Source organism: Peromyscus eremicus, chromosome 4, assembly GCF_949786415.1.
Source record: "Peromyscus eremicus chromosome 4, PerEre_H2_v1, whole genome shotgun sequence".
Classification (NCBI taxonomy): Eukaryota; Metazoa; Chordata; class Mammalia; order Rodentia; family Cricetidae; genus Peromyscus; species Peromyscus eremicus.
In genome coordinates this window covers 137,492,395-137,515,970 of record NC_081419.1, presented here as the reverse complement: position 1 = coordinate 137,515,970, position 23,576 = coordinate 137,492,395, and the positions used below count along the sequence as shown (strand labels likewise).

The window sequence follows — 23,576 nt, the reverse complement described above, 5'->3', positions numbered from 1 at the left end:
TAAAGCTACTCGGGAAACTGAGGCAGGAACATCCTAAGTCTGGGCTGACTGGGCTACAGAGCAGCAAGGACAATGCCAGGCTAGGAATCTTAGCCAGGCCTTGTCTCAAAACTTAAAAGTTAAAGGGGTGAGGAACACAACTCGGAGGTAGAATGCTTGCCTAGCGTGTGAGAGGCCCTGGGTTTCATCTCCAGTACAGGTTGGACAGGCATTGGGGAGTAACTGGGGAACTGGCCAAAGGAAACCAATGGAAGAATTATATACTTAGTAAGCATGTTCACAGAACAAGTTCAGTGCCATCTCCTTATGCATCTCTGGGCACAATAAACTGGCTTGTTGTACCAGATGTTTCAGATGCCTGTAGTCAGAGGGTGGAGGTGGCCAAGGCTTACATTCCCAGGCAGAGCCGGCCATGTAAGTTGAACTGCCTGAAAGTCACTGTGCGTGGCTTTCATAATAACCCTCCTCCACTCCCCACGATACAGAGGAGAAGACTGAGGCCCAAAGACGGCAAGACTTGCCCAACACTCAGAGGCTAAGTCAGCAATACAGGCAGAACTAGAGCCAAGTCACCACACAAAGGACCTCTGCCACCTGCCTTCAATTCTTGCACAAACACCCCTTGCCTTGAAGACATCAGGCAGCAGGGTGGGGACGAGATCAAGGAAACACAAGCCACCCTAATCATCCTCTGATCCTCCTCTCCTGACTCAACTGCTCTGGCATCCCTGGAGCTGGAGCTGTTAATTTGGGGGCCTCTGGGCCCTGAGCTTACTGGGTGCCACAAAAGAAACATGAGAATCCAGAGCTCCCTCCTCCTGGTAGTCCTCCTGGCTTTGGAGACCCAGCTGCCTGTGGCCTGGTGCAGGAACAAGGGAGGTAAGTGACATGAATCCCTCTGTTCCAGGGGCCTGGGGGCTTCTTCCTCTCTATGGAGAGTGAGGTCTTTGGGAGAATCAGTGATGTGTGCGTTTGTGTGTGTGTGTGTGTGTGTGTGTGTGTGTGTGTCTGTCTGTCTGTCTGTCTGTCTCTCCACACACTTCAGTGCTCCCAGGAGCGCACATTTTTATCTGTACATCGCTCTTGTTCATGCTTGTGTCTTTACCTGTCAACGACCTCTGCCACTTTCTCTGTGCCTGCCTGTGCCTACAGTCACATCTGAACGTTTTCAAGGACACACACCTATTTCTGGGTACATATGTGCCTTTGTTCCTGTCTGTGCAAAGCTCTATCTATACACATACACTTAGTGTGTCTGAGCTTATGGACATGTCTGCATGCATCCATGTGTCTCTCTGTATAGGGGAAAGCATACCTACCATTCTGATTTCGTTAACAGGGGTGTAAGCCTTCTCTGGACCCCCAGGGACTTATAGAGGGACTTGGGAGTTAGTAAGGAATGTGGCCCCTGTGATTTGGGGTCTGATGGGAGAAATCTCTGCTTTTGCCTCTCTTCTTCCTTCCTCCTGTGTCAGAGCCATTCCCACAAAGCTCAGGTTGGTGTGTTGACAGCGAGGGATGCACAGGTGTTCTTACACAGGGGACGCCCTGTCTGGGGGAGGCCACTCCTCTGTCCCCCCACCAGGCTAGAATGCTTTGACCTACCTTCACTTCTGCAGAGCTGGCCTTGCTTTTGTGGAAAGACTCCTCCAAGGCTGGAGAAGCCTATGCAGGGCAGGTAGATGAAGAGAGCTGTTTCTACGTGGCACCCCTTCCTTTTACCCTGGATTCTGCCTTTCTGAGAGGCACAGGTCTCTGCCTGGGACATGAGCTGGTTTGGGGAGGATGGTGCTTGGAGATCCCTGGCTGAGGGCAGAAGGCTGCAAGGAGGTTCCAAGGCCAGACCTCGTGTTGACTGTGATTCAGGCAACCGTCAACGTGTTGTAGTGAGTCAGTACTGGTTTTATCCAGTTTACTGATAAAGAAGCCAAGGCACAGTGGTAAACCACCTGCCCAAGGCCAAAGACCAAGATGGCATCAGAAGTGGGTCTGATCGTGGTCCTTGCACATCAGAAGGCTCACGTCGCCAACTTACTCCCTGTGAAATGGGGTCCTTGCTTTCCTCTCAGGAGGAAATGGGGCCTTGAAGGATAAATGTCAGGTATGCCCATAAGTACAGCATATGTGATGATGTGTGGAGCGACTGAGGTGGCCTAAGAGAGCAGTCCTGCCACCACACCCACGCTGAGAGACCTGGTTCCACCAGAGCTTGGGCCTGCTCTGCCTGGTCAGGTGTGACACACTTACCATTACCGACTCGTGTCAATCCATCCTGCCCTGGTTTCTCTCCCACGACACATCTGCCTGGCTCTCAGCAGAGTCTCAGACAGTGACAGAAGGTGACAGGGCTGGGGGAAGGAAAACTTCAGTTTGTCTAGGTGGAAGCTCAGCCACTTCTGTTTACAGGAGCCCACGATCCTCCTTTGAATGTCAGGGTGTTGGCAGTTGTGTAGAGTTATGTATATCAAGGGCGAGGCGTGCTCCTGCATCTGCCTTCATCTGTGGAGCTGAGTACATTGATTTAACCATGCCCAGGTATGGTTGCTACAGAGGTACGGAGTCTACATATCAGCTGTGGTGTGTGTGTGTGTGTGTGTGTGTGTGTGTGTGTGTGTGTGTGTCTGTGTGTGTCTGTGTGTGTCTGTGTGTGTGTGTGTGTGTGTGTGTGTGTGTGTATGTGAGAGTGTGGGGGGGGAGTGTGTGTGAGACTCAGAAAATGTGTCAGCGAGTAGGAAACCTGGGTGTGGAGGGAAGGTAAGGAGATCGGGTTGGGAAGTGTGGCCACCCAAAGCCCTGCACCTCTCTCTGTACGCTCCAGGCTTTTATGTCTGGCTCCACACTGTGGCACTGACAGTTTGTTCCACTTAAAACACCAACTTTCTGTTCCCTCCCTATCAGACTAGTCCTTGGAATCCAACCCCTGGGCCCTCCTCCAGAAGTTCTCCCGGCCTCTATCCTGCAACCTACGCTCCACCAGCATGCACACCCCTCCACCCGCAGCCCGCTAGGAGTTTCTGCTTCCTTGCTTAGAATCCAGGCAACTCCATTTGGCCCACTGTCTGAGGCCTGAGCATCCCTGCACTGGGCTTGTGAGTTTGATACTAAATCTTGGCCTGTAGATAGTCTCCAAAGACTCTTCCTCCAACCCCCTGGCCCAGCCCGGCGCGCGCGCGCGCACACACACACACACACACACACACACACACACACACACACACACAGAGCCCTTCTTCCCTCCCAAATCCTCAGAATGTGTGCTCCCTCCCAGGCTAAGCTGCTCACTCTCCAGCAGGGGGCAGCAGTTCAGCTTAAACCATTAGTTTAAGAACTAAAGCTGACCTCACGTCCACAAGGGACCACCTACTGTGCGCACAGCCAGAGCCCAGGCAGGGACAGAAAGAAGAAGGTTGACACCCACCAAGCCAATGGAGCTGTCTGAACTCTAAGCAAGGAGTGGGGAGCTTCTGGTGGGTGGATGGAGCTAGAGTAGGGTGGGTTGCAGGATAGAGGCAGGGAGAACTTCTGGAAGAGGGTCCCTGGGATCACATCATGATGGATCCAACCATGATGCTAGACTGAACTGAAGCTCAAGGACCAACCCCATCCCTAAAACTCAAAGCAGCCACAGCAGAATGAACTGATTAAAGGGAGCCAGACCCTGAGAGTCCCAGCCTAGGCCGGTGCTGGGGTAGGCAGGTCACTGTCCCTTTGGGGCTTTAATTTCTCCCTCCAAATGGATATAGTGAGTGGTGAGTGTGTGTGTGTGTGTGTGTGTGTGTGTGTGTAAAACTCATAGAAAATGTGTCAACGAGTAGGATTTCCAACTTGTGTGTGACATCACAAGAAGACTAATTAGATCAACTCCAGGACAGAACATTCTAGAACTGTTAGGAGGAAAGGCTCAAAGACAGAGTTGATGCCCGAATCTGAAGTGGCGGGCATAGCAGGGCTGATGTGCCTCGTTGGTAAGCAGCTGGCACACACCCAACATCGGGCCTCCCTTCAAATGCCCCTCTTCCCAACGACCACTACACCCTCAGTGCTGTGCACTGTGCTGTGCTTGTGGAGAACCAGGCAAGCAGGTGACAAATCTCAGCCTCTAGCCCATGAGAGGGACAGACAGCTGCAGACACACACCCCAGTGCTGACCCAGCTCCATGGGCTCAGAGCAGCAGGGTCTTCTGCAGAGAGGTGATGTTTCAACTGAGATCAACAAACTGATTGAGTGGCCAGGGTGGGAGACGGTACCAGGCAAAGCCAGAGCCTTGCAGAGAGCGAGCTGCCTTGGAGCAGCTCAGGAGCCTGTGAGCAGGAAAGTAGGGGTGACAGAGGATAAAGCCAAGGAGGTGCAGGTGGGCAGGGGCCAGACCAGGCACAATCTTATTGTCTGAGGTGAGACTGTGTGTGTATGCATCGATGTGTATGTTTGCACATATGTGTGGACAGGTGCACATATATGTGGAGGCATGGAGACCAGAGGACAACTTGAAGGAGACTAGAGTGTCACTTCTCAAGTGACTTCCACCTTGTTTTTGAATCAGAGTCTCTCATTAACCTTGAACTCATCTTGTAGACCAGGCTGGCTGGCCAGCAGGCCTCAGTAATCAACCTGTCTTCACCTCCTAGGGGCTAGGATTACAAACGCATATCACACCCCATCACCCACTCCACCTACTCCCACACTTTTTTTTTTTTTTTTTTTGGTTTTTCGAGACAGGGTTTCTCTGTGTAGCTTTGCGCCTTTCCTGGAACTCACTTGGTAGCCCAGGCTGGCCTCAAACTCACAGAGATCCGCCTGGCTCTGCCTCCCGAGTGCTGGGATTAAAGGCGTGCTCCACCACCGCCCGGCCACACTTTTTTTTTTAACATGGGTTTTGAGGATCAAATTCTCAATCGAGCGATCTCTGTAGCTTGAGATTTTAATTTCATTTTTCTCCTGTTATGCCACTTGAATGTCAAATTAGCCCTAGATGGTAGAAAAACTATAAAACTCATCTTGGTGGCAAGCAAGAAATAAGAGACTGAGAGGTTAGAATCTGCGATCTCCAAGTCAGTGGTTGTTACACAACCCTGAGCTGCCTCTGGTTACCTGATGTGAGGGTTCTCGTGCAGAAAAATTGGGGGGCTGCCCACCAGACGATGGACCTTGCCACCAGGTGACTCTTGACCAGTGCATGAATGACCGCCAGTGTCCCTCATCTATGAAGTGCTGCTCCAGAGCCTGTTTCCGCCAGTGCGTCCCCAGGGTCTCAGGTAAATGGCCTCTCACCGTGCCGACCACCCAAGCCCCAAGCCCCAGGCCTGGCGGGCACAAGCAAGACTCATTCAAGCTCCTGTATTGCAGTAAAGCTGGGCAAGTGCCCCGTGGATAAACTCCACTGCCTCAGTCCTAAAAAGCACACGTGTAACAAAGACTTTGACTGCTCAGGTAAGAAGCGATGCTGCCTCAGCGCCTGTGGCCGGGACTGCCGAGACCCCAGCAAAGGTACCATTCCTGGGGGCCAGGGCCATGCCTTCCCCTCCAGCCTAGCTCTAGTCTCAGCAGGACACCTCCCTCAGAAGTGAGCCCCCCACACACACATGGCCACAGCTGGAGAAGGAGGGTGCACGGGCTCCCATTAGCATGGCAGAGAAACGGGCTCCCTCCGTTCTCTTCTTACTGGGCGCGGAGACCACGTCCCAAGCTGCCTTGGACATCAGTTTGCCCTTATGGAGGAGGCTGGGGGAGTCCTGACTTAGCAATCATGAGTTGGACTGATAGGATCTAACTTTGTTACATAGGGAGAGTTAACCCTTTCTTCCCCTTTCTTTAGGCTAATTCCGGCTTAAGATCTGTGGCTCTGCACCTCAGGTGTGGTTCCCACCAGGAAGAGATCACGAAGGGGGCCAGGGATCCTGCCACCCAGGTCATCTCTCCAGAGCAGTTGTTATCTTTTGAGAGACAGTGGCCTGTTGCCACTTCCCCTACAACTCATGCCTCCTGGTTTCTCCTCCTGAGCGCCAAGGTCCACAGCAGACCTTAAAGACACATCTCATCACTCCAGCTCCCCATCCCCTGCCATGCTGAGCTTCCCACCCTACCTCATAGCCATTTTTACATCTCCCTGTACATTCTGTTTCCTCCCCTTAAAATGCCAACTCAGGCAGCCTCTTCTCTACGGAGCCCTGAACCCACCTCCAAAAGTCCTTCCCCGCAAATGTACGTCTAGCAGAATTTCCCAAACACACGCTGTTACAATCTGTAACCGCCACACTATAACATGTTGTGTAAAGCACGCCCTGTACATCATTTACTTGATGTCTTCATTTAAATGGCTCACTTTTGGGTGTAACAATTCATTTCCAAAGGATGGTGTGTGTGTGGCAGGGGGGTCACTACAGTAAGTGAGATCTGCAAGATCACTGGTCAGAAACGGAATGGAATTGTGAAGCCAACTGTAATAAAAACAGCAGTTCCCTTAAGTTAATTTATGCTCGATTTAAATAATACCATTAAATTCTAGCTAGATGTGGCCACCCGCCAAGGCAGAGCCTGTCTCTGTTTTAATAAATGGAGATTAACAAGGGTTAAAGAGATGTCAGAGATGCAGAGCTCCGACTGAGTCAGCTCCCTGGGCAGAGTTGGGAGCGAAAAGAGAGCCTCGCACTGCAGGGTTGATGCTGTAGAATCTCAGGTTGTAGCCAAGCGCTCGCTGAGATCATTCCACTTGTCCCACATCCAGGGAAAGGTGCTCCAGCGGTTGGGATGCCATGTGTAGAGTAGGTCTGTCTCTGCTGCTGGGCTGTGTCTCACTTGTCTTGACTTCCCTGGAGCCCAGCCTGTAGTCAGGGCCTAATGGGGGCTTCTTGAGAGGAGCCAGCAAGGATCTATCCATTCCTTGGACCCAGACAGCTGAATTCCTGACTGTCCTTCCTCCCCAGGACTGTCAGGAGGGGAAAGAGTTACCCCTGCCCCTTTCTCTGTGGAGGAGCCTCCTTTTGTCTGCTGGACGCAGGCTACTATAGAGGTGGACTTGGGAATATTCTGGCTCTCCTGCTCCTGTTCTTGTGACCCTGCTGTGTAGCCCAGGCGAGCCCTGCACCAACCACTTCTGTTTGCAGTCGGGAAGATGGACCAAGTTCCACCTTCTGGTTACCACAGTCCTTCTTACTAGATTCCAATGCCTGAACTGTTGACTCATAGTAACAGTTGCTAACAACATGGATCAAGGTGACATCTGGGAAAAAAGAAAGCTCTCTGGAATCACGGGATCTGTGTGCCATCTTGGATATTTCTCTGCCCCCTTCTGGGCCTCAGTTTCCTCACCCATCCCATTAACATAGATAATACAGAGGTTCATAGTCTCTGTCCACCATGTCCCTTCCCTTCCACAGATTCCCTAGGGGATAGTGTATGTAATGTTATAAACTACCTGTAATGGTTAGTTTATAAATTGCCAACTTAGCGGAATCTAGAATTACTGGAGAGACAGGCTTCTGGACATCCCTGTGGGGGATTATCTTGATATTCTAATTGACGTGGGAAGACCCATCTTGACTGTGGGTGGGACCATTCCCTAGGAATTGGATCCTGAGCTGGACAAAACGAAGTGAGTGAGCCGAACAGCGCATGCATGCACTCATAGCTCTCTTCTGAGTGCAGACGTCATGTGACCAACTGCTTCAAGCATCTGCTGCCTTGACTCCCCTGCCGATGAAGGACTGTATCTTGAACTGTGCGCTGAAATAAACCCTTTGCCTCTCCACTGCTTCTGTCAGAGTGTTTCGTCACAGGAACAGAAGGAGGAGCTGAGACATCACTCCTCCTTCTTTTGAAGCCTAGCTGGGAACCTGCTTGGTAGAACTAACAGCCACAAGCCTCCATCCTTCTGGAAGCTTCCAGCCTTTGCCACAAAAAGAGCTCATCCGGAAGCCACTAGCCTAAAGCTGAGCTTCCTCAGCCACGCCTCACACTCGTGAGGGGAAACTTAGTATTCGTGGTAGGACGTCTAGAGACTATGGGGGCTGTTGGTGACATGGCAAAAGCCTGCTGGAAACTGACTGCTAGCTCGTCCAGAGTGAGTGCCCACCCTAGGCTCCCTACTTTAAAGCACTATGACATCATTCGCCCCATCACCAGGAGAAATTAGATATCGGTACTCTGTTTGACAATGGAGTAGCAGCTTTGAGACAATGACTTGTCCCAGCTCTTAGTTGGGAAATGATGGGAAGCGATGCTGTCAGAAATAAACTACAGCATTTCCTTCCCTGGACAATGATAAACCCAGACACAGAGTACCCACCCTGTGCCCCATATCCCTTCATTCACATGGACAATCAATCCCACTGAATCCTCACAGGCCTACTGGGTTTCTCTCTGTTTCACATACAAACAGAACTGAGGTACAAAGAGGTTAATTTGGACAAAGCCAAAGGAGTCACACATACTAGAGCTAGGATTCAACCTGGAACAGTTGGGTCCCAATTCTTTATATCTTTATTAAGTAGTTACAGTGGGTGGACACTTTAATAACAGTGTCCACAGATGAAAAAGCGAGGCTCGCCCAGCTCCAAGAAGGTTATGTGAACAGGCTCAATCATAGACATCAGAGGCCTGCTGGTTCACACCTGATTGTCCTGGGTTTTATTCTTGAGGGAGAAGAGGATGAAAATTCAGAGGCTCAGGAAGGAAGCTCCCATGTAAGCCAGCTAAAATTTGGAGACCAGTGGTCCCATGGCGCTCTAGTGGTTCCAAATTCTGAGCTAGGTCCCTGGAGTGACAGGAGGTGCCAGATCACAGGCTGTGGCTGATAGCCATGCAATCCCTCTAGCCCAGTTCCTGGCCCACTCACCATCTGCTTCTTGGAGACTAGCCTTGTCTACGCAGTGTCTCCTCAGTCCTCAGCTGCCTAACTGCTGCCTCTCTCCCCCACCCTTGTGGAAAGTCTCCTGGCATGCCAAGCACCTGGTTCCTTTACAAACGCCAATCTTGTTCCCTGTCCTTATTCATTCAATTGTGTTTGCTGAGCACTTACTATGGGCTACAGGCCATGCCTCACACTCTAGTAGATGAGATAAAGGCCCAGCGAGGAATCTACATGATATACATAGCCCACAAAGGCCTGCCAGGCTACTGAAGGCCATGAGAGGCCTAATTGATCCGGGAAGCTGTCCAAGCCCAACCCCTGAGTTTTAGTGGAAAGTGTGACATGCTAATCATCCATTCTCCCCTCCTTCCTTCCCAACAATAGTGTCTCCAGTTAGAAATATTGTCCATACCTCTCAGCTACTGGAATGCTTATGACATTCTACATATTGCCCAGGGCAACACAGAGGCAGAAACTTGAAATGCTAGTTCAGCCACAACCGAATATTTGTGTACTTTAATAACATCCTATACTGATTTAAAAAGTTAAATTAACTTTAAAAGATACTTTCTTTTTTCCCCTCTTGGCTTCCTTCCAGCTAGAGATGTCCATGTGGCTCAAGACTGACCAGTCAGAAGCAGAAATTAGTCTACTGGGAAGGCCTTCCTAGAAAGCCATTGTTTATCCCACTGATGAGACAAAGTCAGCCTTTTGCCCCTCCTCCTACGAACCCTTCGCACTTCCTGGTGGCTACACCTACAACCTAGAGAACTGTCTTGGTTGGGCGCCCCCAGGAGGAATCTTGGCGTACAGATTCATTTGATGAGGCTGATTTAGAAGTGTTCCTGGGGGTTGGGGGGGTGGGTGGGTGGAGGATGCCGGATGCCACAGAGAAGTACACACCAGGAGAAGAGGCTCATGAGAGTGTGACAGTGGGTGAAGCCCACAGGGCAAGTGCAGAACAAGTGTAGCTCTCACTTCAGCTCTCCGCTTGCTAGCCGTGCCAGGCTTCGGCAGCCTGGGGCGAGCTTTAACAAAGGGGCACAGACAAGCTTGTCAAAAGGGAAGGCATTCCAGGAGCCAGTGTGCACACAAGGCTAATGGATCCTCAAGAGGCTGTGCATAAAGCGCCAGCATCCTCCACTCCTGGGAGGAGGGCCCCACCAGAGGGTGGAGGAGGGAGTCCCAAGGAGCCTGATGGTCAGCGCTGCTCCTGAGCAACTATGTCAGCTGTATCCTACCACAAAAGACAGGCTCTTCTCTGGTGAAGCCACCGCGAGTCCATTTCTGTTCCTGCAGCTAACTTAGCCTGAAAGCAAAGGATGGGGAAAGTTATTTGTGGGGACGGCACAGCATGTGCTAACCCGCTCTGAAATCCAGAATGGAGATATGTTCTCATTTGCACATAAGGAGAGAAACAGCCAAGAGGAGACACTTGGTTCAAGGTCACACAGGAATCCAGTGGCAAAGGCCTTAGCTGTTGCTGAGTATCAAGCCACCATAAGAAAAGTGGATTAAACGATGCACACTTATTGGGTCATAGTGTCCTAATGAAGCTGCACTCAGCCTGGGTGGGAGTCTTATCTAAGCCTCAGCTGCAGAAGCCTTTGCTCACAAGCCTTTGCTGGCAGCATTTCAGCTCTGTGAGGGTGAAGGAACCAGACACCCAGCTGGCAGGATTAGAAGTCACCCTCATTTACTTGCCCTTCCAGCATGGTAACTTGCTTCATTAAAGTCAACAGAAGTCATAATCTTACATAATCTAATCACAGAAGGGACATGTCATCACCACACTCTAGAAGCAAATCAGTAAGTCACATACACAAGCACACACTTATACTAACACACATACACATATACTAACACTCATATACATATACACACATATATTAACAGCATATACACATACATATACTAACACACATATATACACATATACACTAACAGCATATACACACACGCATATACTAACATACATACACACACTCACATACATTTAAGCACACATGATGAGTACAGAGTCTAGCTACGCCATTCACAGACTTCTGATTACAGAAATGGTGAGATGACCAATTTGTAGGGTAGGGGCTGCAGAAATTATGATAATTCATAACACTGCAATAAAAAAACATAGTATACTACATTTTGAAGACTTAGCCTAAAAGTGATTATAGAAAGTATCTCATTATTAATTTCTTTATTATATCATGTTAAAATTATATTTGGGATATATTGAGTTAAATAAAATACATTATTTTTAAAAACTCATCTTTTTTAAAAAAAGATGTCTGTTTATGTATATGGTATTTTGTCTACATGTTTGTCTACACACCAGAAAAGGGCATCAGCTCTCATGGGACTATAGTCATAGACCATTGTGAGCCATCATGTGGCTGCTGGGAATTGAACTCAGGACCTCCAGAAGAGCAGCTAGTGCTCTTAACTGCTGAGCCATCTTTTCAACCCTCTTTTTATTTTTATTTTTTTAATGCTGCTATCAGAAACAAAACAAACAAACAAACTCAGGTAGTATCTTAGCATCCCAACTGGCCTAGAACTCATCATCCAAGCAAGGATGACCTTGAACTTCCTATCTTCCCACCTTTGCGCAGACTGCCGGAGTTACAGCTATAAACGACAGGGCCTGGTTTGCGCAGTGCGGGACTAGACATCAGCCCCGAGGGCTTCATGGCCAACAGGCAGCACTCTACCAGCTGAACCTCATTCCCGGTCCAGAACCTGTAAAGGGCATAGGGCGGCTCACATCCTATGTTGTAAACTTGGTGTAAACCTCTGCCACATGGCCTAGAGAGAGGCAGGTGCTTCTCAGTCTTATACCTCCAGCTGAGGAATAACATCTCACACAGCCAATGATGGATGGGATGAGGCCCGTTTTGGTGACTGTTGTTATGAGTGAAGGAGCACACATATCAGCTACCCAAGAAATGCTGGAGGATGGGCGTTACTAAGTAACAGTTGTCTTCGTGCCCCACTGCCCAGCCCTCCTGGAAGGAAGTAATCAGGATTCTCTAGGTGAGTGGGAGTTCTGAGCCTCCTGGACAGAAGGATGGGTTGCTGGCTTCACAACTCACTTGGAGAGAAGAGGGCACTAGAGCCTTCGCAGGCACAGCTGGGGCTCCAAGGAGATGAAGCACCTCCCCAGCCTCCCATCTCAGACCGCCACAGTCTGAGCAAGTACCCGGGCGTCACATATTAAGTCAAAAGCTTAAGAGCCACATTGGTGTCAAAAATGCCTGGGCTAAGTCACTTGAACTAGTGCCTGGCATATATTAATCACTAAATTAAGCAAATCGTGGTTTCTGCCATTCCTGGGCCAGAGCTTTAAACCTTTCTCCAAGGGTGTCCCCATTCCCTAACGTCCCATTCCTCCAGGCTCCGACTTTGAATGATACTCCCAGCTGTTAGGCCCCCATCCATCCCAGGCAAGAATAGAAACCAGCGCCTCCGGCCGCCCGCGGCCTCCCTCCCTCCCCCGGCAGCGATCGATGCGGCCTCAGCCGCGGGGGACGGGAACACAGGAAAGGAGGGGGCCGCCGGGCCTCCGCAGTAGTGAGGCGCAGCGGGGCCTCCGGGGCAGAAAACAGCCCCGGAGGCGCCTTTTGGAGACAGGCGCGCGGGACTCCCAGGAGGCCAGGACAGGTAAGGAGCCTCCCTCGGGGAGGGGCGTGGCTGGGAGAGTAGGAGGCGGAGATGGCCAGGGGATTCCTGGTGCTGGAGTCCCTTCTCAGAGACCTCCAAGGAGGGAGAGGTGACAGGGACGGTCTTGCTTGCACATTCTGTAAAATGGGATTTAGAAAACTTGGGTGGTGTCAGGATAAAACGGAGTATGCTGTGTGTGAGGAGCTCAGAGAAGCGGCCAGCATGCAGGGGTACTCACAGAAAGTATCAAGAATGCAGAACCAGTCCCCTGAGAGGCCCACAAACAGTCTGTGTGATCTTGAAAAAGTCACTCAGTCTGACTGACTGCGAGTCTTAACAAGAAATGTTTGTTGAATTAATTATCTGAATTCATACAGCAGGGAGGTGAGTGCCAGATAAATCCCCTTCTACCACCCTTCTAACATGTGATAGAAGAGGATTAAAAACTGTATGTTTTGATGCCAAAGCCAATGGAGGATGCCAGTGATGCACCAATTATGGGCCGGGGACAGCACTACCATAAACATCAGCTTGTTTAATCCTCAGAGTCTCTCCAGTGTGGTCCAGACTACAGAGCAGGGGACAAACCAGAAGCTTCGATAGGGCAATGGGTCCACTTAGGTCAACAGCTAGGAAGTGGAAAATTCAGAATCTGAACGCAGATCTGATGAAAAGAAGGGACACGATTGTGATGTTTACTGAGCACCCATTGTGTACCAGGGATTTTGCATGCATTCTCTTAAGAGTTCATCCAGTGTCATGCTCTCCGTTCTAGGTAAGAGAGCTAATGCCCAGAGCACAGTAGCCAACTAAGGATGGAATCTCAATGCCCATAAAGCCAAGCCCAGTGTTAGTGAAGGGCATCTGGGCTCCAGGGCTTGGTGTGCCCTCCATCCCCATCCCCTGGAAGAAGGCATTACTGACCGCTCAGCACAGATGAGATTACACAGTTTCATGGAGCAGGGATGAGCCAGCAGCCCTCAGTTCCAGGAGGATCAGGGATCAGTGGACAGTGGAAGAATCTAGCATTTCTGGAGTATCAACTAAGCCAGACAGTTTCCATAAACCATCTGGACCACCACCACCCTCCACCCCCTCCCCGGCTATCTCTGGAATGTGTGCTATTGTCTGCACTGTGTATTCTGCAGGAAACTAAGGTCTAGAGAAGAAACGTTTTAGTCAAGGGCCAGGTCCATTAAGGATAAAGTTAAATTGTGGTTTGCCTGACTCCAGAAGACAGTGGCATAGGTGGATAATTTAACAAACTCTTTCTGTGAGTCTGAAAAAGATCTTAGGCCACACAATCATTTTACCCACACTTTCAAGTGGATATTCTGATCCCTGTTGGGGAAGGCTATGAGGAAATATGTGACTGTTAAGGTAACACAGAGCCAAGGTTTAAGGTCGGGTCTGAAGGACACCACGGCATATTATTACATAGTCTATCCCGGTAGCTCTCAGACTTGACCATGTATTAGAATCACCCTCCAGGCTTTTTTTGTTTTTTTTTGTTTTTTTTTTTTTTGTTTTTTGTTTTGTTTGTTTGTTTTGTTTTGTTTTTCGAGACAGTGTAGCTTTGTGCCTTTCCTGGATCTCGCTCTGTAGACCAGGGTGGCCTCGAACTCAGAAAGATCCGCCTGCCTCTGCCTCCCAAGTGCTGGGATTAAAGGCGTGCGCCACCACCGCCCGGCTCCCTCCAGGCTTCTTAAAAACAGACTGGCCGGGTGCACTGGGGTGTGTCTGGAATCCCAACACTCAGGAGACTGGGGCACAAAGATCAAAGGTTTGATATCAGCCTGAGTGGGCTGCATGGTGAGATTGTCTCCAAATAAATAATAAACAAATACATAAATAAAACAATATAAAAATACAGAGTGCAGGCTCCTACCTCAGAGGTCATCAAAATCAGGGCAGACTGAGAATGCATCTTTGACCAACTCCCGTGATGAAGATGCTCTTAGTCCAGGCAACACAATCTGAGAATCAAGAGTCTCCTAACTGACTTTCTTAATAATCCTGGGTAGTAAGCCCTAACTAACCCCATCTACAGAGGAAGATACTGAGGTTCAGAAGAGCCACCATACACATCTGGTTTCCTAAGCCCAAGCTTGTCCAGGAAGAGGAGAGATGTCCCACACTAGCGCCTAGCCGATGCCAGACCATCCCGTCATCCTATCGCTTCTAAAGCCCTTTAAGGTAGGCCTCCCATCTGTTGCACCCTGGAGGAAATAGGTTGGGCATGGGAAGGATGGGTGATTTAGTCAAAGTCATCAAGTCTGGGGGTGAAGAATATTCAGACCCAGGCCTGACTTCAGTCCAGGGGGCATTCCATATCTGGGTGCCTACTGCATGCCTGGCACTTCACACAGTCTCCAGCACCCCGTCTGGTGGATGGAGCCATGGATTTTAACCCACAGGGCAGCACACTTGAGCCATGGTGAGCGAATCCCCGGGGCCGGGCTCCTGGGTGCCCTGGAGACCAAGAGATGAGGCACTGCGTGTGAACGTGGGCGGAGTGCGGCGGCTGCTGAGCGCGCGTGCTCTAGCACGCTTCCCGGGCACACGGCTGGGTCGCCTACAGGCGGCGGCGTCCGAGGAGCAGGCGCGGCGCCTGTGCGATGATTATGACGCAGCAGCACATGAGTTCTACTTCGATCGGCACCCGGGCTTCTTCCTCGGCCTGCTGCACTTCTACCGCACCGGCCACCTGCACGTGCTGGACGAGCTGTGTGTCTTCGCCTTCGGCCAGGAGGCCGACTACTGGGGCCTGGGCGAGAATGCACTGGCCACGTGCTGCCGCGCACGCTACCTGGAGCGGCGGGTGACGCGGCCTCGCGCCTGGGACGAGGACAGCGACGCACCGAGCAGCGTGGACCCATGCCCAGACGAGATCTCTGACGTGCAGCGGGAGCTGGCGCGCTATGGTGCGGCCCGCTGCGGTCGCCTGCGCCGCCGCCTCTGGCTCACCATGGAGAACCCGGGCTACTCACTGCCCAGCAAGCTCTTCAGCTGCGTGTCCATCGGCGTGGTGCTCGCCTCCATCGCAGCCATGTGCATCCACAGCTTGCCGGAGTACCAAGCCCGGGAGGCAGCGGCAGCAGTGGCGGCAGTGGCCGCGGGTCGCAGCGCAGAGGACGTGCGCGATGACCCGGTGTTGCGCCGCCTGGAGTACTTCTGCATCGCCTGGTTCAGCTTCGAGGTGTCATCGCGCCTGCTGCTGGCTCCTAGCACGCGCAACTTCTTCTGCCACCCACTCAATCTCATCGACATTGTGTCGGTGCTGCCCTTCTATCTCACACTGCTGGCTGGCGCTGCGCTTGGTGACCGGCGTGGAGCCAGCGGAGAGGAGCTTGGAGATCTGGGCAAGGTGGTGCAAGTGTTCCGCCTCATGCGCATCTTCCGTGTGCTCAAGCTGGCACGCCATTCCACTGGGCTACGCTCGCTGGGCGCCACACTCAAGGTAGGATGGCTGAGGCCGGGTTGAGGCAGAGGGAAGATGTAGGGCAGGGTGGGCTAGTTGTTGCATTTGTAGCCTTGCCAAATACAGGTACCCATGGACTAAGTACCCATGCTACCTGTTAAGCCAGGCATAAGGCAAGAGGCCAGATATACATTCATATTCACCCTGATCTAACCCCATGACTTTGTAAAGAAGGTTACCGGACCTGGAGTGATAACTCGATTAAGAGCCCTAACTGCTTTTCCAAGGGATTCAGGTTTGGCACCCAGCTCGCAACAGTCTGTAACTTCAGTTCCAAGCCATCTGATGCCCTCTTCTGGCTTCCACAGGCACTGCACACATGTGGTGCATAAATATACATGCAGGCAAAACACCCCTGCATGCAAATAAAGATAAATCTCCAAAAAATATATATAAGTAAATAAATAGTAGAAGGGCTTGGTGCTACCCGTATGTCCCCCAGAAGAATACAGAAAAAATACTATATAAAAATAAATAAATACAGAAAATAAAATGGAGACATCACCCAGTGGTTAAGAGCGGGTTCTGCCCTTGCAGAGGACCCGAGTTTGGTTTTCAGCACCCACATCAGGTGGCTGACAGTCACTTCTGACGGCAGCTCCAGTGGATTCCAGCACTTCTGTGGGCACCCAGACACACATGCACATAGCCACAAGCATACACATAATTTTAAATAAATCTTTTAAAAATTAAAGTGAACCACTATTGTCAGAGAGAGACAGAGAGAGAGACAGAGAGACAGAGAGACAGAGACAGAGAGAGAAGGAAAGAGAGAGAAGGAGAGGGAAAAAGAGGAAGGGCTTTTGATGTACCTGTCAAATATCAAGTAAAACAGCGCAAACAAATATGCAAAGCAGGATGCTAACTGGCTTCTCTTTTGACGCCTTTCCTCTAGCATCATTGGAAGGCACAGGGAGTCTCAGGTCACTCTTAGCCTAGAAATAGCCTAGAGCTAACACTTACTATGCATAGAATGAGTGTTCCATGCCAATTTCACATTCGTTATTGATTAGTCCTTAGGACAATTTCCTTGGGAAGATGCTATAATTTATTTTCTTCCCGTAAATGAAGATCCTGAGGTGGTGAAGCTGTTTTATAAGCCTGGTTGCAGTTTATTGGCCACTGGCCCTGCTCAGGGGGTGAAATTAGCCTGGTTCAGGGAAGGACATGAACAACATGTACCACAATCTGATAAGGGAACAGAGTGAATGTCAGCAGAGGGGACACAGGAGGAGGAGACTTGGGGGTTTGAGGTACTGAGGAACATGAATTCTGGGCCCATGTTTTTGTTTGTTTCTTTTGTTGTTGTTGTTTTTCCGAGGGCACTGAGGAGCTTGTGAGGGGCTTGTATTGTCACCACAGATGTGGAAACAGAGGTTCTAAGAGGTGATAGGACTTGTGGGAGGCTCCTTAATAAGTGGTGGACCCCAGAGAACAAGCCAGCCATGCCCAGCTCCAGCCTTTTGTGCTCTCCCAAGCCCTAGGCAACCCTGTGAAGGATCCCCAGAAAGGCACTCACAAGTCCCTCCCAACCTTGATGACACAGCATCTTGTATGTCCTAATAAAGCAGGGCAGCCAGGATACTAGCCACTGGTGTGTGACCTGGGAAGAATCCTCGGGTACCAAGCAGGTATGGGGAAATATGTTAGCCAGACCCCTTTAATTCAGAATCACTCTAGGGAAGAGCCTTTTGCTCCTCAAACCTTCCTACTTTGCAGAGAATCAGGGCTTGAGGCTCCTAGCTTTGCCGACAAGGAGGAAGAGTGATAACCAGAGCTGTGAGAGTCAAGACACAGATGTAACATAGCATGGTGTGGGGCGGGGGGAGGGGGGAGGGGGTTGCTACTAAAGTGAAGTCCCAGACCATCAACAGCTTCCTCAAAGCTTGCCAGAAAGGCAGAATCTCTGGCTCTACCCCAGACCTACTTAATTGAGGTTTAGCTTTTAAACAGACCCCCTACATAATTCTTCTATATGAGAATAGTTTGAGAGACCCTGCTGTAGAAAAGGGGTTCTCAGCATTGGTGACATTTGAGGACAGGTAATTCTTCACTGGGGAGGAGGGTGTCTTACGTTCTGTGAGATAAATACTAAGCCTTATCCCTGGCCTGTGTGCATGCATGCCAGCCTGTGCCCACTATGACAACCAAGTACTCCCTTGGTGGACAAGGCGAGCAGAACTGCTTTGTTTGAAAATCAGGCACCCATAAACAAGTGTATTTATTCTTTAGATAGCTTAGGGAACTCATCTCCTCTCAGTTTCCTTGTGGGGCAGACACTATTTTTGTGCTTGTCAGAAATGTTATAGAGCAATTCAAACACACACGGAACCATTTCTTTGCATTATGAAATATAAACTGTGGTTCTCTTGGTTGTGTGAGTGCATAAAAAACACCAGGATGCCAATTCGTGTGGCCAAGCAGGTACCATCTGCACAGGAATCGGGCCTGCGTTCAATCACGGCGAGTTTTGTTGCTTAGTGTAGTTGGAAGAGTGCAGTTCAGAGTCAGGGTCTTGCCATCAGTTCTGCCATTTGATGCTGGATATTCCTTTATACTCTGTAAGCCTCAGCGTCTCCCGATAATGTAGGTCCAGACAGCTCTGACTTGGGTCCACACATTTTCTTTCAGCACAGCTACCGTGAGGTGGGCATCTTACTGCTGTACCTGGCCGTGGGTGTGTCAGTATTCTCGGGTGTGGCCTACACAGCTGAAGAAGAAAACGTGGGCTTTGACACAATCCCTGCCTGCTGGTGGTGGGGCACCGTGAGCATGACCACAGTGGGCTATGGGGATGTGGTGCCGGAGACTGTGGCTGGCAAGCTGGCGGCCTCAGGCTGCATCCTAGGTGGCATCTTGGTGGTGGCGCTCCCCATCACCATCATCTTCAACAAGTTTTCCCACTTCTACCGGCGCCAGAAGGCACTGGAGGCCGCCGTGCGGAGCAGCGGACAGCGGTCTTTTGAGGACTTACTGAGCAGCGTGGACGGGGTATCAGAGGTATCTCTGGAAACATCTCGAGAGACTTCTCAGGAGGGGCGGTCTACAGACCTGGAGACCCAGGCCCCTAGTGAGCCTGCAAAACCTCAGAGTTATTAAAACCAGAGCTCTGCATTCCCTCCCCACAGCCTCAGAGTCAGCTAACAGAGCAGAGCCCTCCCCTGCTTAAGTTCTGCATGGGAGTCATCCACCTGAGCAATGAGATCTAAGCCCAAGGCAGGATAGTACACAACAACCTCCTTTGAAGTAGATTCGCACCAAGAGGAGGAAGAGGATGGCCTCTATATGAGCCCCATTAGCCCTGTGCTGGCAGATAATTATCCCCATTTCACAGATGAGGGAACTGAAGCTCACCCAAATGTCACAGAGCTGCTATAAAGAAGTCATCTTTTAACACTAAGTCTCAGGAAGGAGCTGGAGGCCGAGTCCTTACACAATCTCTAGGGTTCATAGCACAACCGTCTTCAGTACTTCTTCCTAGGGCTGACTTACACAGAAACCTGAACAGACCCTTCTGGGACTTAGACCCAGCTCTATACCTGCTTGGGAAAGGTAGCCAACCCCTGTCCCCAGAACTAGATTCTAGCCCATTGGTCACAACTGGTGACCTAGAGAGAAGATTATAGAGGAGGAACCAACTTATAACCAGCTCAGCTTTGAGCTCTTGGTGGCAGAGGGCTGCTGTGCATGCTCCTGTCCTGCTTGGTCTTTGTCAACTTGACACAAGCTAAAGTTATCCGGGAAGAGGAACCTCAACTGAGAAAACACCTCCATCAGATCACCTGTAGGCAAGCCTGTGGGACATTATCTTGATTAATGACTGATATGGGAGGGCCCAGCCTGCTGTGGGTGGTACCATCCCTAGGCAGGTGGTCCTGGGGTGTATAAGCAAACTGAACAAGCCATGGGAGCAAGTCAGTAAGCTGTGCTCCTCCATGGTCTCTGCTTCAACCCCTGCCTCCATGTTCTTGCCCTGAATCCCTGCCCTGGCATTCCTCTATGGACGATGACCTGGGATATGTAAGTCAAATAAACCTTTTCCTCGCCAAGTTGCTTTTGGTCATGGTCTTTATCACAGCAATAAAATCTGACTACCACAGCTCCCATTCTACCCTTGGGGAGTTCCGTCTGTCCATCACACAGAACTCTAGCCCTGCCATGAGTAGCACCCAGGCAAATGTTTGAGATTCTTGTCCTTTTTGGCCAGTGCTGGTCCCATCATCCTTGATAGAGGTAAATCTTTTATACTCCCCTGCCAAATCTTCTATCCCTTTGGCTGAACAAGTTGTGAAGGGGTCCGGTCCCCACCTTTTTACATATTGCAACCAAGCACCCATTTCTCTATCATCAGGGCCTCCCTGAGGACCCAACAGTTCCATCACACTGAACCCCAAGGTAGAAGACATCATCTGGCTCATCCCCAAGATCAGGGCAGGGTGGGTTAGTACATATTGCCTAGACTGAGCAATTGCTACAGCCTGCTGGATACCAGGTACTGGGAGGAAGGAGGAAATGAGAGAGACCTTGCTCTTGAAAGAGTGTGAGCAACAGGGCAGTCCATCCCAGCCCTGCTTTGGTTTGGGAACTTTTAACAATGACTCCATCATGGTTTGTCACTCATTCATTTAAGGGATCATTACTGGAAGAGCCGTAAGCTTAGGCTTCCCATGTGACCTACCTTCCCTTCAGATGCATGGTAATTTTAGTCTATTTCAGACGTTTTCCAATGCCTTTGGAGGAGGAATGCACTCTCCAGTGTCCCACAGCTTCTCCTCTGTCCCCTCTCATACAAGCCATCATGTTCCACCCTCTTCTGACCTTGTCAGATTTGCCTTGGCTGTTGGACCTCTGCCTGACTGCTTACCAGGTTCAAGAGGTAGTCATGGTAGAGAACACAAACGTCCCTCCACTAATAAGGGAACTAGTCGGGGAGACAGACTCAAATGTAATAGTCACAAACTTTCATAACAGTTAACTTTACTAGGTAGGAAACAGGAGCATGTGTATTCTACCAGAATCCATAACCTGAAACCATCAGAGAATGTTTTCCTAAGTGACAGACAGTCTAACCTGCTCTAATAAGGGTAAATGGGTTCCAGGGAAGAGTATTCCAAACAAGAGTACACAACAGATGCCCAACACATGATTCCCAGTCTCCAGATTGTGGCAGACACAGGAGCTGAGCCAAAAGGCCTCTGGGGAGCTCACCATGTTAATTATCTTTCCAGCATACTCGCCTCCTAACATCTGTGTCCAGCTGTGCCCAGCTGAGGGACACACTGGAAAGCTTCCTGCACGCTCCTTTGGCCTGGCTTAACACACACCAGACTTTCTGATCCTTCAAACAGAACTCTAAACGTGGCATGGGGGCAGATGGGGCGGGGGGACTGTCTGCTGCAGGTTGTCTGCTATCCCAGCAGCAATGCAGTGGCTCTCTGCTGCTCCAGTGCATTGGTGGAAAGTGTTACACAAACAGAGACCCGTGCCCAAACACCTGCCTCTGCTAGCCTGGAGCTGGCTGCCAGGTTCGTTGTGTGGTAGTGGTAGTGGTCTGGCTGTGGTAGTACCAGCCAGAACAGTTTGCATGGACAGGAATCCAGCTGGAATTAACATGGTGAGAAAGTGTAACTCATCAGGCTTTGTGGCACAGGCCTATAATCCCAGTGACTAGAGAGGCTGAGAAAGATCTGAAGTTCAGTCTGGGCTACAGAGTGAGTTCGAGGCCAGCCTGGGAAACTTAATAAGATCAAAATAAAAAGGGCTGAGATTGTAATTTAGTGAGAGAGCACTTGTCTAGCATGCATGAGACCCTGGGTTCAGTCCCCAGCATCACGAAAAAGAAACCAGTTAATGAAACAAATAATGAAAACTATGAGTGACAGCAACAAGTACGAGTCCATGGTTGCAAACACTAGAAACTAGCCAAAATAAAAAATAAAAAAAAAAAAAAAGAATTGGAAGGTATATTCATTTTTAATGGTTCTATAACAAATTACCACACACTCAGTGGCTTAAAACAAATGTATTATTACATAGTTCTTAAAGTCACAACTCTAAAATCAAGGTGTAAGCAGGGCTCTGCTTCTGGGAACTGTAGGAGGAGAGCCCCCCCCCCTTCAGCCCTTGGCACCACCCCCGTCTCTGGCCCTGGCATCACATCACATTTTCCACTGTGTGTTAAATTTGCCCAAACTTTTCTCCTATAAAGATACTTTTGATGACATTTAGAGCTCATGGGGGATGATCTAAGATGATGTCATCTCAAGAGCCTTTTAAACACAATTGCAAAGAAGACCACATTCTGAATAAGGTAACATTTACAGGTCCCAGAGATTCCTGGGGAACATGTGAGGCCACCATTCAGCCTACTGAAGTGGAGTACATCAAGTCCACCCAAAGGAAGAACTGACAGGGCCTGAGGCAGAAGATCCATGAGGAGAGTTCTGGGGACCTCAGTAGCAGCCCAGAATCTTTCTGTCTAGGGATACTGCCTTCCAGATATTCACCTCTAATCACTGTGTGTGTGTGTGTGTGTGTGTGTGTGTGTGTGTGTGTGTGTGTGTGTTCCCCCAGAGCTGGAGTTCTAGCAGCAAATGCTCTTACCCACTGAACCATCTCCCAGGTCCATCCCTGTGGTGACATTTTATTTGTGCAACCCAATAAGGTTTATCTGAGGATCAGAGGACAAAGCCAGCCACTATATTAAACATAGAAGTCAGGCAATGGTAGCACACAACTTTAATCCTATCATTCAGGAGGCGGGGATCTGTCAGGATCTCTGTGAGTTCAAGGCCACACTGGGAACAGAGCCAGGTGTAGTGGCACACGCCTTAAATTCCAACACTAGTTAACCATAAAGATTTGGAGGTCTGTACAGCCAGACAGGAAGTGACAGAGCTGGGCAGGAAGAGGAAGTGACATAGCTGGACAGAGAGAGCAATGAGATAGCAGAACAGAAAGGCATATAGGCATGGGTATACAGGAAGTAGGTCTCTTAGAAGCTGAGGGTTGGTAAGGTGAGGTTGGCTGTGGCTTTTCCTACTTCTCTGATCTCTCAGGTTTTAACCCCGTTATCTGGTTCTGGGTTTTTTATTTAATAAGACTGTTCAGCAATTTGTCTACACATCCCCCTGCATTGTTTTGCTTACAGATCCAGTTTCCCTCCAGGAAGGATGGTGGTTTGGCTGAGTTGGCTGCTTTTCTCCTGGTGGGGCTGGAGGGCAGAGGGCTGGGTTTTCAAGTGCAACAGACGGAATGAAATTAGTAATTCAAAGACAGGGCCATGTGTTGTCACTTAAAGGAAGGTCAAAAATAACTGGTGTCCACTACAGTCCAACCCTGGGTTTCTCAACACACCTCACGCATGCACGTGTGGAAACTGTCACATATAATCCAAACACAGATCCCCTCTCCGAAGGGAAAACACCCCCAAATCATGTCCTGTTAATGGATCCAATTCATAAGTTCATTCTTCCACTGGTGCCACTTATCCCACCTCAATGTTCTGTAAACAGCTGGCCGACTGTCATCAGTGTGCTCTGTGACTGCGACACGCGTAAGGAGCTGAGAGCCTCAGCCTGAGGACCCCG

General features: G+C 50.0%; 2 protein-coding genes across 3 annotated transcripts; both read left to right on the top strand.

Annotated features, from left to right (window-relative positions):
- The first annotated feature begins 794 nt into the window (after positions 1–794).
- Wfdc5 (WAP four-disulfide core domain 5) lies at positions 795–6,702 on the top strand. Of its 2 annotated transcripts, none has more exons than XM_059259737.1 (4): positions 795–879; positions 5,113–5,253; positions 5,345–5,485; positions 5,814–6,702. In XM_059259737.1, exons 1-4 carry the CDS (start codon positions 795–797, stop codon positions 5,816–5,818), a joined length of 372 nt encoding a protein of 123 aa, XP_059115720.1. In that variant the 3' UTR covers positions 5,819–6,702. The 2 variants fall into 2 exon arrangements, with proteins under 2 accessions (XP_059115720.1, XP_059115721.1); XM_059259738.1 differs by lacking the exon at positions 795–879 and adding an exon at positions 3,896–3,965 and having other exon boundaries at positions 5,814–6,668.
- Positions 6,703–14,940: 8,238 nt separating this feature from the next.
- On the top strand, positions 14,941–19,881 carry Kcns1 (potassium voltage-gated channel modifier subfamily S member 1). Its single transcript, XM_059259736.1, has 2 exons — positions 14,941–15,966; positions 18,619–19,881. The coding sequence occupies exons 1-2, from the start codon at positions 14,941–14,943 to the stop codon at positions 19,084–19,086; spliced, it is 1,494 nt and encodes a 497-aa protein (XP_059115719.1). The 3' UTR covers positions 19,087–19,881.
- The last annotated feature ends 3,695 nt before the right edge of the window (positions 19,882–23,576 follow it).